The sequence below is a fragment of the Sinohyriopsis cumingii genome, chromosome 2 (genome assembly GCF_028554795.1).
Source record: "Sinohyriopsis cumingii isolate HCF-2022 chromosome 2, ASM2855479v2, whole genome shotgun sequence".
NCBI classification, from domain to species: Eukaryota; Metazoa; Mollusca; class Bivalvia; order Unionida; family Unionidae; genus Sinohyriopsis; species Sinohyriopsis cumingii.
Genome location: NC_142962.1, coordinates 92413621 through 92426026, shown reverse-complemented (window position 1 = coordinate 92426026; position 12406 = coordinate 92413621). Strand labels below are relative to the sequence as shown.

The 12406-nt window shown below is 33.7% G+C and overlaps 1 protein-coding gene across 2 annotated transcripts in view; it reads right to left on the bottom strand.

Moving 5' to 3' along the window:
• LOC149805370 (uncharacterized) overlaps positions 1 to 12406 on the bottom strand; it is a 198081-nt gene that overhangs the window by 110477 nt on the left and 75198 nt on the right. For both annotated transcript variants that reach the window (XM_089949765.1, XM_089949766.1), the window contains one exon: positions 5239 to 5382. In XM_089949765.1, the coding sequence (XP_089805891.1) occupies positions 5239 to 5382 (144 nt within the window). The remainder of the gene's footprint in view (positions 1 to 5238; positions 5383 to 12406) is intronic.

The following is a 12406-nucleotide window of genomic DNA, read 5'->3' as shown; positions in this document are numbered from 1 at the left end:
CACATAAATAAAATATATTATTCCAAAATTAACTATGAACATTATTGATATATTTCAAAATAAACTGAATTATTTCTTGACCAAGGCAAGATATGAAATGTTAATTTTTCTACAAATGTCTTTTTTCTCATTTTCAAATTTTTACAACTATTATAAATGTTAGAGAAACAATTGAGTTTCTTTGCATAAAGGAAATTCTTTAAGTTACTGTACACTCAATTAGCTATGCAGTCATTTTGTCAGGGAATGAAAGACTGGATAAAGAAATCTATTAGCAAAATCCTGTAAATAGATAGTAATTGCTGATTGCAAAGTTATTTACACACTAACTTAATACAGCAAGATATTTGATGTCAAGTACTTATAAATGCTATTTACCAACAATGTATGAATCATCAAAGATAGTCTCAGTAAATCTTGTAATATTAACTTCTGGCAATAAGTTTTTGAAACAATTGTCACATATTTGTTTCAGTAATAATCAGCTGCCAGGAGAAAAAATAATTGTCATTTACTTACTAAATAAATTTTTTAAAATAAGCACAATGTTTGTTTTTTCTTTGAGAGAGAGAGAGAGAGAGAGATGCATTCCATTCTGCCAACATTCTATAAAGAACTGAGCTCTGTGAATTTTGTTTGTTTAAAAAGAAATCAAATAAAAGCATGCAAGATGAAATGTGGCTTTTCGCGACTTAATTCGGTTACTTCCCTGTTTCCAGTAAGCAGACTGGTTTCCAAACTCTAAATATACACACAACATATTTGAGTGAAGAACACAAAACAACTATTGTAGCCTCATGTTAATAAATTAGGCGCAATTTTCAAGGTTGAACCGTCATAATTTAGCTTGTTAATTCAGTCAATTTCATTGCCCGTAGAACCAATACATGTGCAGTAACCGATCCTATACCCCAAGAGATATTCTGAAGCCACACAGTTATCATGCTGGTGAGTAAACGCAAGAGTGTGTTGTATTTTGCCAGTTTTCGGGACTGTAGATAGGTGGCAGCATTCTGTTTCACATGTACAATTTAAATATGTCAAAAAATGACTTTGTAATGTTGCTTCACCCAATCATTGAGATGAAAATTCTGCAGATCATTATTATTTATTGCTGCAATTGCCAAACTGCAGCAATCGATGCAGTGCTGTCAGTTATCAACAAATGGGTAATGAGATTATAAAATTAAACACCCGCTTGTGAATCTCATTTCCGTTATTCTTAGGATCTTTCATTCCTCTCGTATATCAAACTCAACAATTGTTCAGAGGTTGTTACATTTAATTTTTTTCAATCTCAAAGAAGATGGCAGTTATTTTATTTCAAAAGTCTTAAGGTACCTAATCATTTTCAACAGATTTGTTTTGTTGTTGTTTAAAGCTTGGAAATGCCATTCATTAGACATGCGTCATAGCCCTTTCAAAATGGATTTAAAACTAAAATTCAGAGCTCATAAAAGTATGATCTTGAATACCACTTACTGATATTTCTTGGACTTTGAAATTTTGAACTAAAAATGAAATGCTTTTGCCAAAGATGTAAATACTCTTTTTTTTTCTGGTTACATAGTACATGTTGCTGTAATCCATTTCAGTGGATGATACCTGAATCAAACCAGAAGCAAAGGAGGATGCTGAATTTTATTGAGGATTTTGTTTACATGAGATGGTTCATAGTAATTCAGATGGAAACATTCTTGTTTTCACCTAATAGTTTATCATTTTGATAGATGAGAAAGGGAACCTAACTATCTGACACTATCCTCCCCCAAATGGATTTCTACATGGAAGTAAATTAGCAGAAAATTTCCAATTAAGCCATACAGAACAAAAGTATCAAGAGTTTCCTCAAACAGATCCCATTTATATGCTCTTATTTTTATCTGATTAAATATTATTAAATGATTTGATGACTTCATTCTTTTCTTTCATTGTGACAGTAAGATCTCATGCTAATTAATGTTCACCATATATTAACATTTTCATTATAATATTTCATATTACATACATTTCACACATCAAGAACTAGAAAAATGGAGGTTTGTGACCATTTATAGAATAATTTAATCACTGCCATATTAGTTCTTCGGATGCATACTAGCTAGGTAATCTTTGTTTGCAAGCTTGTAATTGGTAAGCTTGCACAAGCTTGTAATTGGCAATATTGTAATTGGTAAGCTTGCACAAGCTTGTAATTGTTAAGCCTGTGCAGTTTCAAATCTGAACTTGCTGCAAGCTTACAACAAGCTTGTGCAGGCATCAATTGCAACCTTACCAGGTTGCAACCTACTAGTAATAGGGAAGCTTGCAAATTGGGCAAGCTTGCCGCAGTTTCAAATCTAAGCTTGCTGCAACCTTAAAAATAAGCTTGCAATTTTGGTTTGGGATCAGTTAGAATCATTTTCCTTTAGGACCAACTAGACATCATAATTAGTCTTTTAGGATGAGCAGCAACAAAAAGATTTTGTAGATGGCTGCCATGGCTGCTACATTTGATGTCTGAGCAACATTATTTTCATTTAGGACAAAGTGGAATCTGGAAGGAATGTGTGTATAAAGTTTCATAGCATCTTCTTTGTATTTTAGTGATAACAAACTTGTGCTACTGGATGGACAGTGGATGACAGAATACAGGCCATCCCATAAGCTCTTCGGGTCAATTACCAGCAGAGCTAAAAGCTGAATAAATTGAAGCAAAATTTTTAGGAATATAAGTATGTATAAAGGTGTAAATTCTGCATAATTTTTTAATTATTTTCACAGTGATTATTGTCAATCATACGATCCTGAAGATTTAAAATTAAGAGTTAAATCTGTAATAACAACCCCTATGCATGGAGTCCACTTTATCATATGAAGCAGGAACATTTTGATTCATATCAAATGAATAGAATGTAATTCTAATATTTACTGGGAACATTCTCAGTGTTGAATAGTTACAAAAAAGGACAAGATGTCTCTAAGTTATAAATCTACAAGAAATAATAATTTCTGACTTGCCGCTTAAAATAAAATAAAGACAACCTACTCTCCCTAGAGTATGATCATATTATCTCATGTTTAGAATAGAATTTATGTAAACACAGCCTAACTTTATCTCCATCACGTTATTAATTATTAATGATCTAGACAAGAAATGTAAGCTATATGGTAATAAAATTGAATGCTAACCCACTTGCATTTACAACAAAGAAACTGTCATGGGCAGGACAAGAAAATGTTAACAGATGGACAGACATATGGATGTATGTAAGGACTGACAGCCTATCAACGCGATAACGTTATAGACTAAACTTAAGGTTGGCATATACAAAAGGAAAGAATGTAAAATATATTGAAACTGAGGAACTGTGAAACATAGAAGGCACATGGAAATTAGAAGTCCATAAATGTGACAGAACCAGGATCTCAAAACCAGTAAATTTACAAAGTTAGATTTCAGTAGATTAGCTTCTAAGCCAGTAGATATTTATCAACATAAATGTTATGTTCTTCAAGGGAATTACATCCCCCACAAAAGTACATTTTTAAAAAACAATACTTGGATCTAGTTTTTGATGTTGCAATTATCATAAGTCAGTATATTTCAATTAATGAAAAAGGAAGAATTGTTTATTTTACAGTTCACTGCAAAGAATTTTTAATAACCTCCAAAAGCATTTTTAGTTTCCTTAACAAGATTACTGTCTGGTGACCACTGATGACATTCACTGTGATTGTTATAATTCTCACTTAACAAGCTCTCAGTAGTTCTCTGGCCCAGATTTCACTCTGAATCACTTTGTATTTTGTGAAGAATGGATAATGTCCTTCTGTCTCAGCATTAGAATCTTGTAATGACAGGACAAATAATTAGCCTGCAAAAAACTTCTAGCTTCAGTGTCTTGTTGCTGGATTTATAAGGTTGCTAACTGCTCTCTAATAGTCCTCCAAGTTATATTCACTCCACAGAAAATGATCCATACTTGGACTTGAGATGTATTCCTAAGTCTCATCCTCAACGACTTCTTTTTTCTTCATGGCTCAAATTCAAAAATCTGTTGGCAGGTTTCACCAGTGTAAAAAAAAAATAAAGATTGATTTAGATTTAAAATAAACAATGAATAATATATGATGTATTTATGCTCTTGTGAATATTTTATCGCAACTTGAAAATTAATTCTCCTGTAATAGGCTGTTAAATGATACATTTTATCCCAGGACTGAACTGAACTTGTGTGCATGAAATACAAAAGATGCACACCTATAAAACAATGCAAACTCCAGACATTTGCTACTCACCCACATATGCTTAAAACTCTGATATCCATGCACTGCTGAACTTGTAATATTTCTTAGCTGGTGGTTTCTTGGCATTGGGAGAAAGCACATATTTCGGCATTTGCCATGAACTGAACAAAAGAATACAAGAGCTGCCCCATAATATTTATCTTAAAACATTTCGAACAATACAACAACAGTTACACATAACAGAAAATCAAAATACTTACTCTAGTGTGTCTGCCGAAATCATTTATTCTGGTTGGTCTCTCCATCTTATCACCCTTTGGCAATGGTCAGCCGATTTCCATCAAAGGCTTAGAAGACATCATAACCACCTTTTATTCCTTTATTACTTATAACACCTCAAAAAACATCTTGCGATTGGCCTTAAACTCCCAGTATTCCAACAATAAGGTAATCAATTAACAACTTGTTGTTTTAACATGTAAATTGTTCTTGAACAGTGGATCTGCCATGCTTTATTGCACCAGTTCTCGTACTGGTGGAACATTTCCAGTCCATAATATTATGGTTCTGGTCAGTTTCTCTAATGTGATGATAAAACATGTAAAAAATACATTGCTTTCATATTTAAAAAGAAATAATTTTTAACAGCAGTAAATTTCAACTATAAAATAGTATGTGCAGTAGATGGCCTTTAAAGCATTATTTTTAGCCTACCACTGATGGAATCACATTTATGAAAGCTCAATTTATATAAACCAATTTTCGTTTATGTACACTGAACAGTTAAAAGGTTATGCTCCAATAAACAAATATGGATAAACAGATAAATAATGGACAGACAGATGGATATAGCTCCTCTGTATTATATATCAAGGGATGATAATTTTTTAACCATGCTCTTCAGTTTTTCTTCCAAGATTTCAAAGTGAATGTTTGTTACAGCTATATCCACAGGTTCATAACTTTAATAGCAATGTTGTGTTCTGATAATCATAATATAATACCTACCTGTTCTGGGCGATGGTGTTATAGAAGATAAGTCAGCCCATTCAGCTGCTGAATCCAGATTCACTTCCACACCCTTCTGTTTCGTTGAGCTAAGGTATTTTGGTACATCATTCCTCATAATTAGAGATGGTTCTCCTTCAAAACCTTAATAATAATAATAATAATAATAAGATGATGATGATGATGATGATGATAATGATGTGAGTGATAATGACAGTAAAGGTTATCATCATTATGAATATGTGATAAACAAATAACAGCAAAAATAAAGGCTAATATTAGATGCATCAATGTATGGTTGTTTAATATAATTGAACAATAAGAGAAAAAGAGGTTTCCAAGACAAAAAGGACTAGCAGTTAGCAGAAGTCTTCTAGTGAAAACCCCATGTTAATATGACTTTCTGTTCAGAAGGAGTAACAGTGGCAAGATACTGGACATCAGATCAGTACCATTTTCATTTAGGACCAACATGACATCATAAGAAATCTTTTGGTTAAAACCCCATGCTGATATAACCATCCAATCAGCAAGAGGAGCAATAACAAGATTTTCAAGATAGCCATTGTGTCAGTCATAAAAACTTGTCTGAGAAACACCATTTTCATTTAGGATCAACTGAAACACTGTAAGAATTTTTTGGAGAAAACACAATATCATTATGACCATCCATTTAGGAGTACATGTATCAATAACAATATTTAAAATTGGCTGCCATGGTGGTCATATTGAATGTCAGATTAGCATCATTTTCATGTAGTACCAATTGGACATCATACAAAGTCTTTCAGTGAAAACCCGATGTTCATAATAATCATCCATTCAGGGTGAGCAGCAATAACAAGATTTTCAAAGTGGCCACTATGTTAACCATACTGGATATCTGAGCAGCAGTATTTTCATTTATAGCCAACAAGACATTGGGATAAATGTTTGTGCAGAGTTTCATGGCAATCCTTCAAGCAGTTTAGAAGGAGTAGTGGCACCAATCTTGTGCTAATGGAAAGATGGACAATGGACAATAGCATAATCACTTCTGGTCTATGATCAGCAGAGCTAAAAAGAACATTGTTTTTTATTATCTCAAAGTAGAGGTAGTAAAACATGTTGATAACAAGAGACCTAAGCTGTCATTAGATTACTAACATATGCTTGGCAAGGTTTTTGGAAATTTCCTACAAACTGTCAAGGAATGGCTAATTTTGCAATTTATGTGCAACATTGATGCCCAAATGATCAAATATGCAATGAATATTCACATTTGGTGACATCATCAGAATTCATCCATTAATAGCCAAATAAATGAAATGTTGGCAAAGAAAGATCTGGGTAGGTACAGTGTGACCCCGCTATAGCGTGCTTCGTTATAACACGAATTCAGATATAACATGGTCATGGCATGGCTCCCGAAATTTCATATACATGTATTTTTCTTGTGTACAAAACAAAATCTTAAAAAGTACGAAAAAACCCGTAACAAGTTGCTTATCATTTTGGGGAAGAGATCGCGTATGGCTCCTGAAATTTTTTATGTATTTTTCTTGTACACGAAAGAGTATTCTTTTTTCTTCTTAAAAGTAAGAAGAAGAAAAAAAGCATAAAAAGTTTATTCTGGGATCATGTAGGTCTTTGCCAATGTCGCAAACTTGGATTGTTTTTCCTTATTGGCTGCAAAACATACCATGCGGCTTTTTTAATTGTTGGCTGTTTAAACTTTTATATACAACCATTGGTTTGTAGTGCAGAAATTCAGAGGCCACATGAAAGAAAGCTGCAAACTGGATATAAAATGCACTGAAATTCATCTATTGTTACATAAACAAATTCTTTGTCCATACTAACAAACCATCTAAACAGTGCATTGTTATATCATAATCCGCTTATCCTGACATGTAGTATGAGTTCTGTACGTTGCAAAATATCCGCTTTTTTGTTGTTGATATTTCTGGTAACGGAGATCAACCAGATGAGGCATTGTCTTGTAATCATTCTATCTTTCACCGGATTTTCGGCTGCTCGCTAGTAATTAATATATTTACAAAGACTGGCATTTGTATGTGGATGGTAAGTAAAATTCCTCTTCTTTTCACTCAGAATTAAATCCTTCAGAACACGTACATATTCTGTAATTAACCCTGTCATCAGAAGACCTGTGTCTCTATCGTCTGTTGACCCTTTGCTAATTTTGCAAATCATGCAATACAATTATTTGATGTTGCCGCCAAAATAAGAAATGGGCATTTGTTTGGTTCTCCAAAGCAGTCCTTTAGCGGTGACTTCAATAGCGCATGCACCCTTCATCAAAGAAAGCCAACTACAATCTTTCAACAACAGCAAAGAAATTTTCTTCAAAGAAGTCAGTACCAAACTTAAATAAAAGTGATGGAATCTGATGGATATTTGCATTTTCCAATGTGACTGGAACACGTTAACTGTGCTGTGAAAGTTTCCTTTTTGTAGGGAAAAAGTTTATGCTTATGAACGCTACCAACGGCAGATTAAAATGCAAACTAACTTTTACCGACTTCGAACGTACTTTGAAGTAAATGCGCTTTGTCATTCATTATGTGATTGTGCTGTGTTTTTGCACTGAATTCAGACTAAAATGACCTGTTACAAAATTAATGAATATTTTAAAGGTGTGTGTGTGCATATTTTCAATGGAATCACTTGTATTGTGGATTCAATGTATATGATGAGGTTCGCAGGTGAGTACACGGTGTTGATACTCTATTCATGCTATACATTAGACATTTATATATAAACAGGATTCACGTATATGTACCAATTCATGGTTCTCTAAATAAAGTAAACTATTATATCATGTCTTCTCTGTTTTCACTACAGGTGTATTCTCATTTAATATGCATCAATTTAAGATGGTAGCTGTGGCAACGAAGCATGTATTTTACCGCCCACATTATTACCCACCCACCCCCACACAATTTTTTGGGGGGTAAATTTTCTTCAGCTAACTGACTTGGTTGCATATAAAACGGTTTGGTATATAACGCGGTCGGTTTTTATGGCTCGCAACTACTGAGTTATAGTGGGGTCACACTGTATTATGCTTTTTCTTGAAATGTCTTCCAATGTTGTTGATTGCATAAGTTTTTAAAGCAATTATTTCAAAGTTTCTGTATCTTTATTTCAACTTCTTCCATACTGGATAACATATCAGCATCATTTGTCTAATACTGAAAGGCCCCTTGGTTGAATTCTGTTTCGTAGTTTTGTTTTGAAATCAAGTTGTACAACTGCTTTTCTACTTTTAAAGGTGGACTGGCATTATTTGTATAAATTTGAAGAGCCATTTATACCATGATGCCTGTATTTAGTTTGATCAAATATTTGGCTGTGGAATAACACTAACATCTGTCAAACTGGTGTAGTAATATCAATAGTCAATCAAGTATGCCTTGTTTCCAAACAGAAAAAGTAAATGTAAATACAACTGACTGACATACTGCAAAGTTTCAGCATGAAAATGATACACATACAGTAGTCCCCTTCTTGAATGCCTTCTTCCCCACCAGCTGCCATCCACTTCTTGTGACCAGAATCCCTTGACACCAACGAGCTTGTATTCAAAAGTACCCCTCAAAAACAGCCACCCCTCTAATGCAACATGCCGAACAATTTTATGTAGAAAAGACTTGAATAAAACAATTTTATGTTGAAAAGACTTGAATAAACAATGTTGTAACCAATAAGGAGTTTATTCGTCAGCAGTGCAAAAATGGAGCAAACGGAAAAATAATTATGTATGTACCAAGATTTAAATGACATTTTTGAATGGTTTTGCAATGTGCATGACAACAATACCCACTTGCATATCATGCTTGTGCCTGGAATAAGAATTATTAGTGTATATTCAGTTGAAATAATTCTTTTATTATAACAAGAAGAACCTTTTAATAATTGAAGTTACTTTTAAATGAAGATATTAAATGCTTTGAAGTATGTAGCTTTCTTACTACATACAATACATATACTTCTATAATAAAAATGTACTCCCCCTCTGGTAAGGCCACCCATCTTATAAGACCACTTTCCTGGTGCAGATGGGGTGGCCGTATAAGACTGGGAGAACTGTACAATAAAACTTTTCAAGTAAGAACACCTAAAGGAACCAAAAAATTTTATCTGTGAAGATTGACAGTCCTTAATAGAGGTTTCTTAGAATCTAGAGAATAAACTAGAAAATGGAATTTTATGGCCTGTTAAGATGGGTAGTCTTTTGCAAACGGTGGTCCTTAGAACAGTTCTTCAACTGTTACAGTAATCAAATTCATCTTTATGCACTTCATGATCCAGGTGTGGAGCAACTCCAAAACAATGGTGTCGCCACCAGTATTAAAAAACTAGATATCTGCAAGGTATTTTGAAAAATGTATTTTCAACGTGTAATATTAACTTCTTTCGATTTATCATGGTCACATTATTACATTATCATATTTTCCCCCCATAAACCCTAAGATATTACGTAAGAAGCTGTCCAAAAATTGAAATCTAAAACTAAAAAAAATCGCTAAAGTAGCAATTTAGAAGTTTATACCTTGTCACCTGGTAATCAGTTCTATTGTGTATCTGGTGTCTGAAAACTTATGAATTTGCTATATGGTGTGCCAATTTTGGTCAAAAAGTTGATATAAATTTGTTATGTAACATATGTCTGAGCCATGAGAATGACTTCATCAAGTATCTGTACTACTTCTGTCATGGTGGCAGTGCATCTTCCTGTTCCAATTACATATCTGACCCACTTAATTCAAAACTTAATTTCAGGCAATGCACAACAGCTAAAATTTTCCAAAATATCTTCACAAATGGTTAAATCATTGCTCTTTCCAATCATGTATATGTAGAGTGCGTATTTGGCAGAATAACAGGGATAAAATGCAATTTAAATATTTTATAGTGCATTTAGTCATCTTAAAAAGCCTTCTAAAATTAAAATAATGCCAGATACTCAAGATTTGGGGTCTTACTTGACATAAAAGCCAATAATTCTATGCAAATCATTATCACTTTAACACACAGTATGGTGCCAAAAAAGACCTGTTTTGATCTTTGGGCCTAATGTTACTTTTTAAAAGCATGTTAGAGTTATCCCCATGTTGCTTGTGCATAGATGAAAATGATTATGGTTTGTGCTCAATTTAATAAAAAAAATTACATCAAGACCCCCCAGATGAAAAAAAAATTTAAATAAAAAAAGAAAAACAACATACATTTTTATAAGAAAAAAATATAAAAAATATTTGATCAGCCATACAATGACAAAAATGAAAATGTACAAATTATGGGTAACACATATAAGATGACAGGTATGAGCACAATTCATTTTGACTAGAGAATCCATAACCTACTGTTTGTTAATTGCCTGTATTGTAGGGAGATGAACTGAAACTCATGTGGCTGGGGAAAACTAAGAAATAAACTTACAACTGATTTGGATGAAATGGTGCAAATGGTCAATCCCAAAAACCTAAACCATCCTGCATAGCTTGGTTATGTAAAAACATTTAAATAAAAGTAACTGAACTATTGGCTAATTGAACCTCCTATTTATCAGCATATCAAGTTCTTTAAAATAAAAGATTTCCTTGTAAAAGTTTGTGCACAAACATCCTATCATTACTGTATGTCTAATGAAAATTTTGGTAAGCTTGGGCATGAATGGAAAGCTATCTTATAATTTTTTTTACATGCTATCAAGGCCTCTTCAGGTATCACAAGTTTAGTTAGCAATGACTCTAAGGAAGCTTTTGAGAGATAACTGTATAATTGCCATCAGATGGCCTAACAATCATAGCTGTTGGTTAACATGGCTTAGGACACCTTAGTGCTCAATAGGTATTTGTTGTTGTTGTTGTTGTTGTAGGGGTTTAACGCCATTTTTCAGCACACGATAGGCTATACATGGCGGCCAGTATTAATGGTGGAGGAAGAACCCGGGAAAACCCCGGAAAGAACCACCGACCCACGAGAAGCTACTGGCAAGCTTTCTCACATACCCACATTGGCTGAATCCGAGACTCGAACCCACGCAGACAGAGGTGAGATGGCAGTGATCCGTAACGGAGAGCGCTTTAGACCACTCGGCCACTCGGGGCCCCTCAATAGGTATTTGACTTTCTGGTTTAGACCATGCATGTCAAACCTATGTGCCACTGCAGTCAAGTCCTTCACAATGTGCTGCCCGCTGCCATGTAGGCAGTCCTATTTTGAAATATGCATTTTAATTAATGCTTGTTCTCATTTTTCTGTAATGCTTATGATGACTCTTTCTGTACCTACCCAATACGTGACTATCTTATTTTAACAATATTATTACAACCACGTAAAAAGAATGTTATTAGTGTCAGGTAATAAATGTGTTGGATTATCATATTTAACTATTAAACTGTTCTTGGTCACATGCAGCCCAAGACTTTACACATATTATATAAACAAGACTAGATGCCCCTGGTTTAGATATTCAGCATTAGCCCTGTTGTCCCTGATGTTATAAAAGCTTGCAAGATTCTCAAATCACTCAGACTTGAAAGTTTCCAATTTGATAATATTGTTAAAAAAAATATGCATCCCCAAAACATAAAAGTTAAGTTCTTCAAGCAATTATCAGCACATCCACAGTATGAAGACATCATAATTCCATGTTTATTTGCAATTAAGAAACTAAATAAACCAAAGAAGTGAGATTTATTTTGCTCGCCATATTTTGTATATCTATATACAATTCAGATTTTAAAATCTTGCAGTCTGGCAATGTAAATAAACTTGGCCCCTTAGCCTCTTTACTTGACAAATCATCAAGCAATGACTGGAGAATATAATCATGCAGTTTTCGGGGGATATGTGTTATATTAATGATTGTATCAAATCAGACACTTTCAGATCTGACCAATCTGGAAATCCTGTAAGATTTTATGATGTTATGGACCTTAGTACTTTAATCCTGTATGTCAGAATCATGAAGTCAAACAATGGCATCAGGTTTAAATACATTCTCTGCTAGAATCTACTAGAATTACCAGAAAGCAGCTGGCATTTGTCAGGAAGTATAATCGCTCAGATAGGAAATGGACCCACTAATAAATATACTCTGTAAGAAAAGATCATTTTTCCTTTGAAAAGCACTAGGTTATCCAGTACATACTGT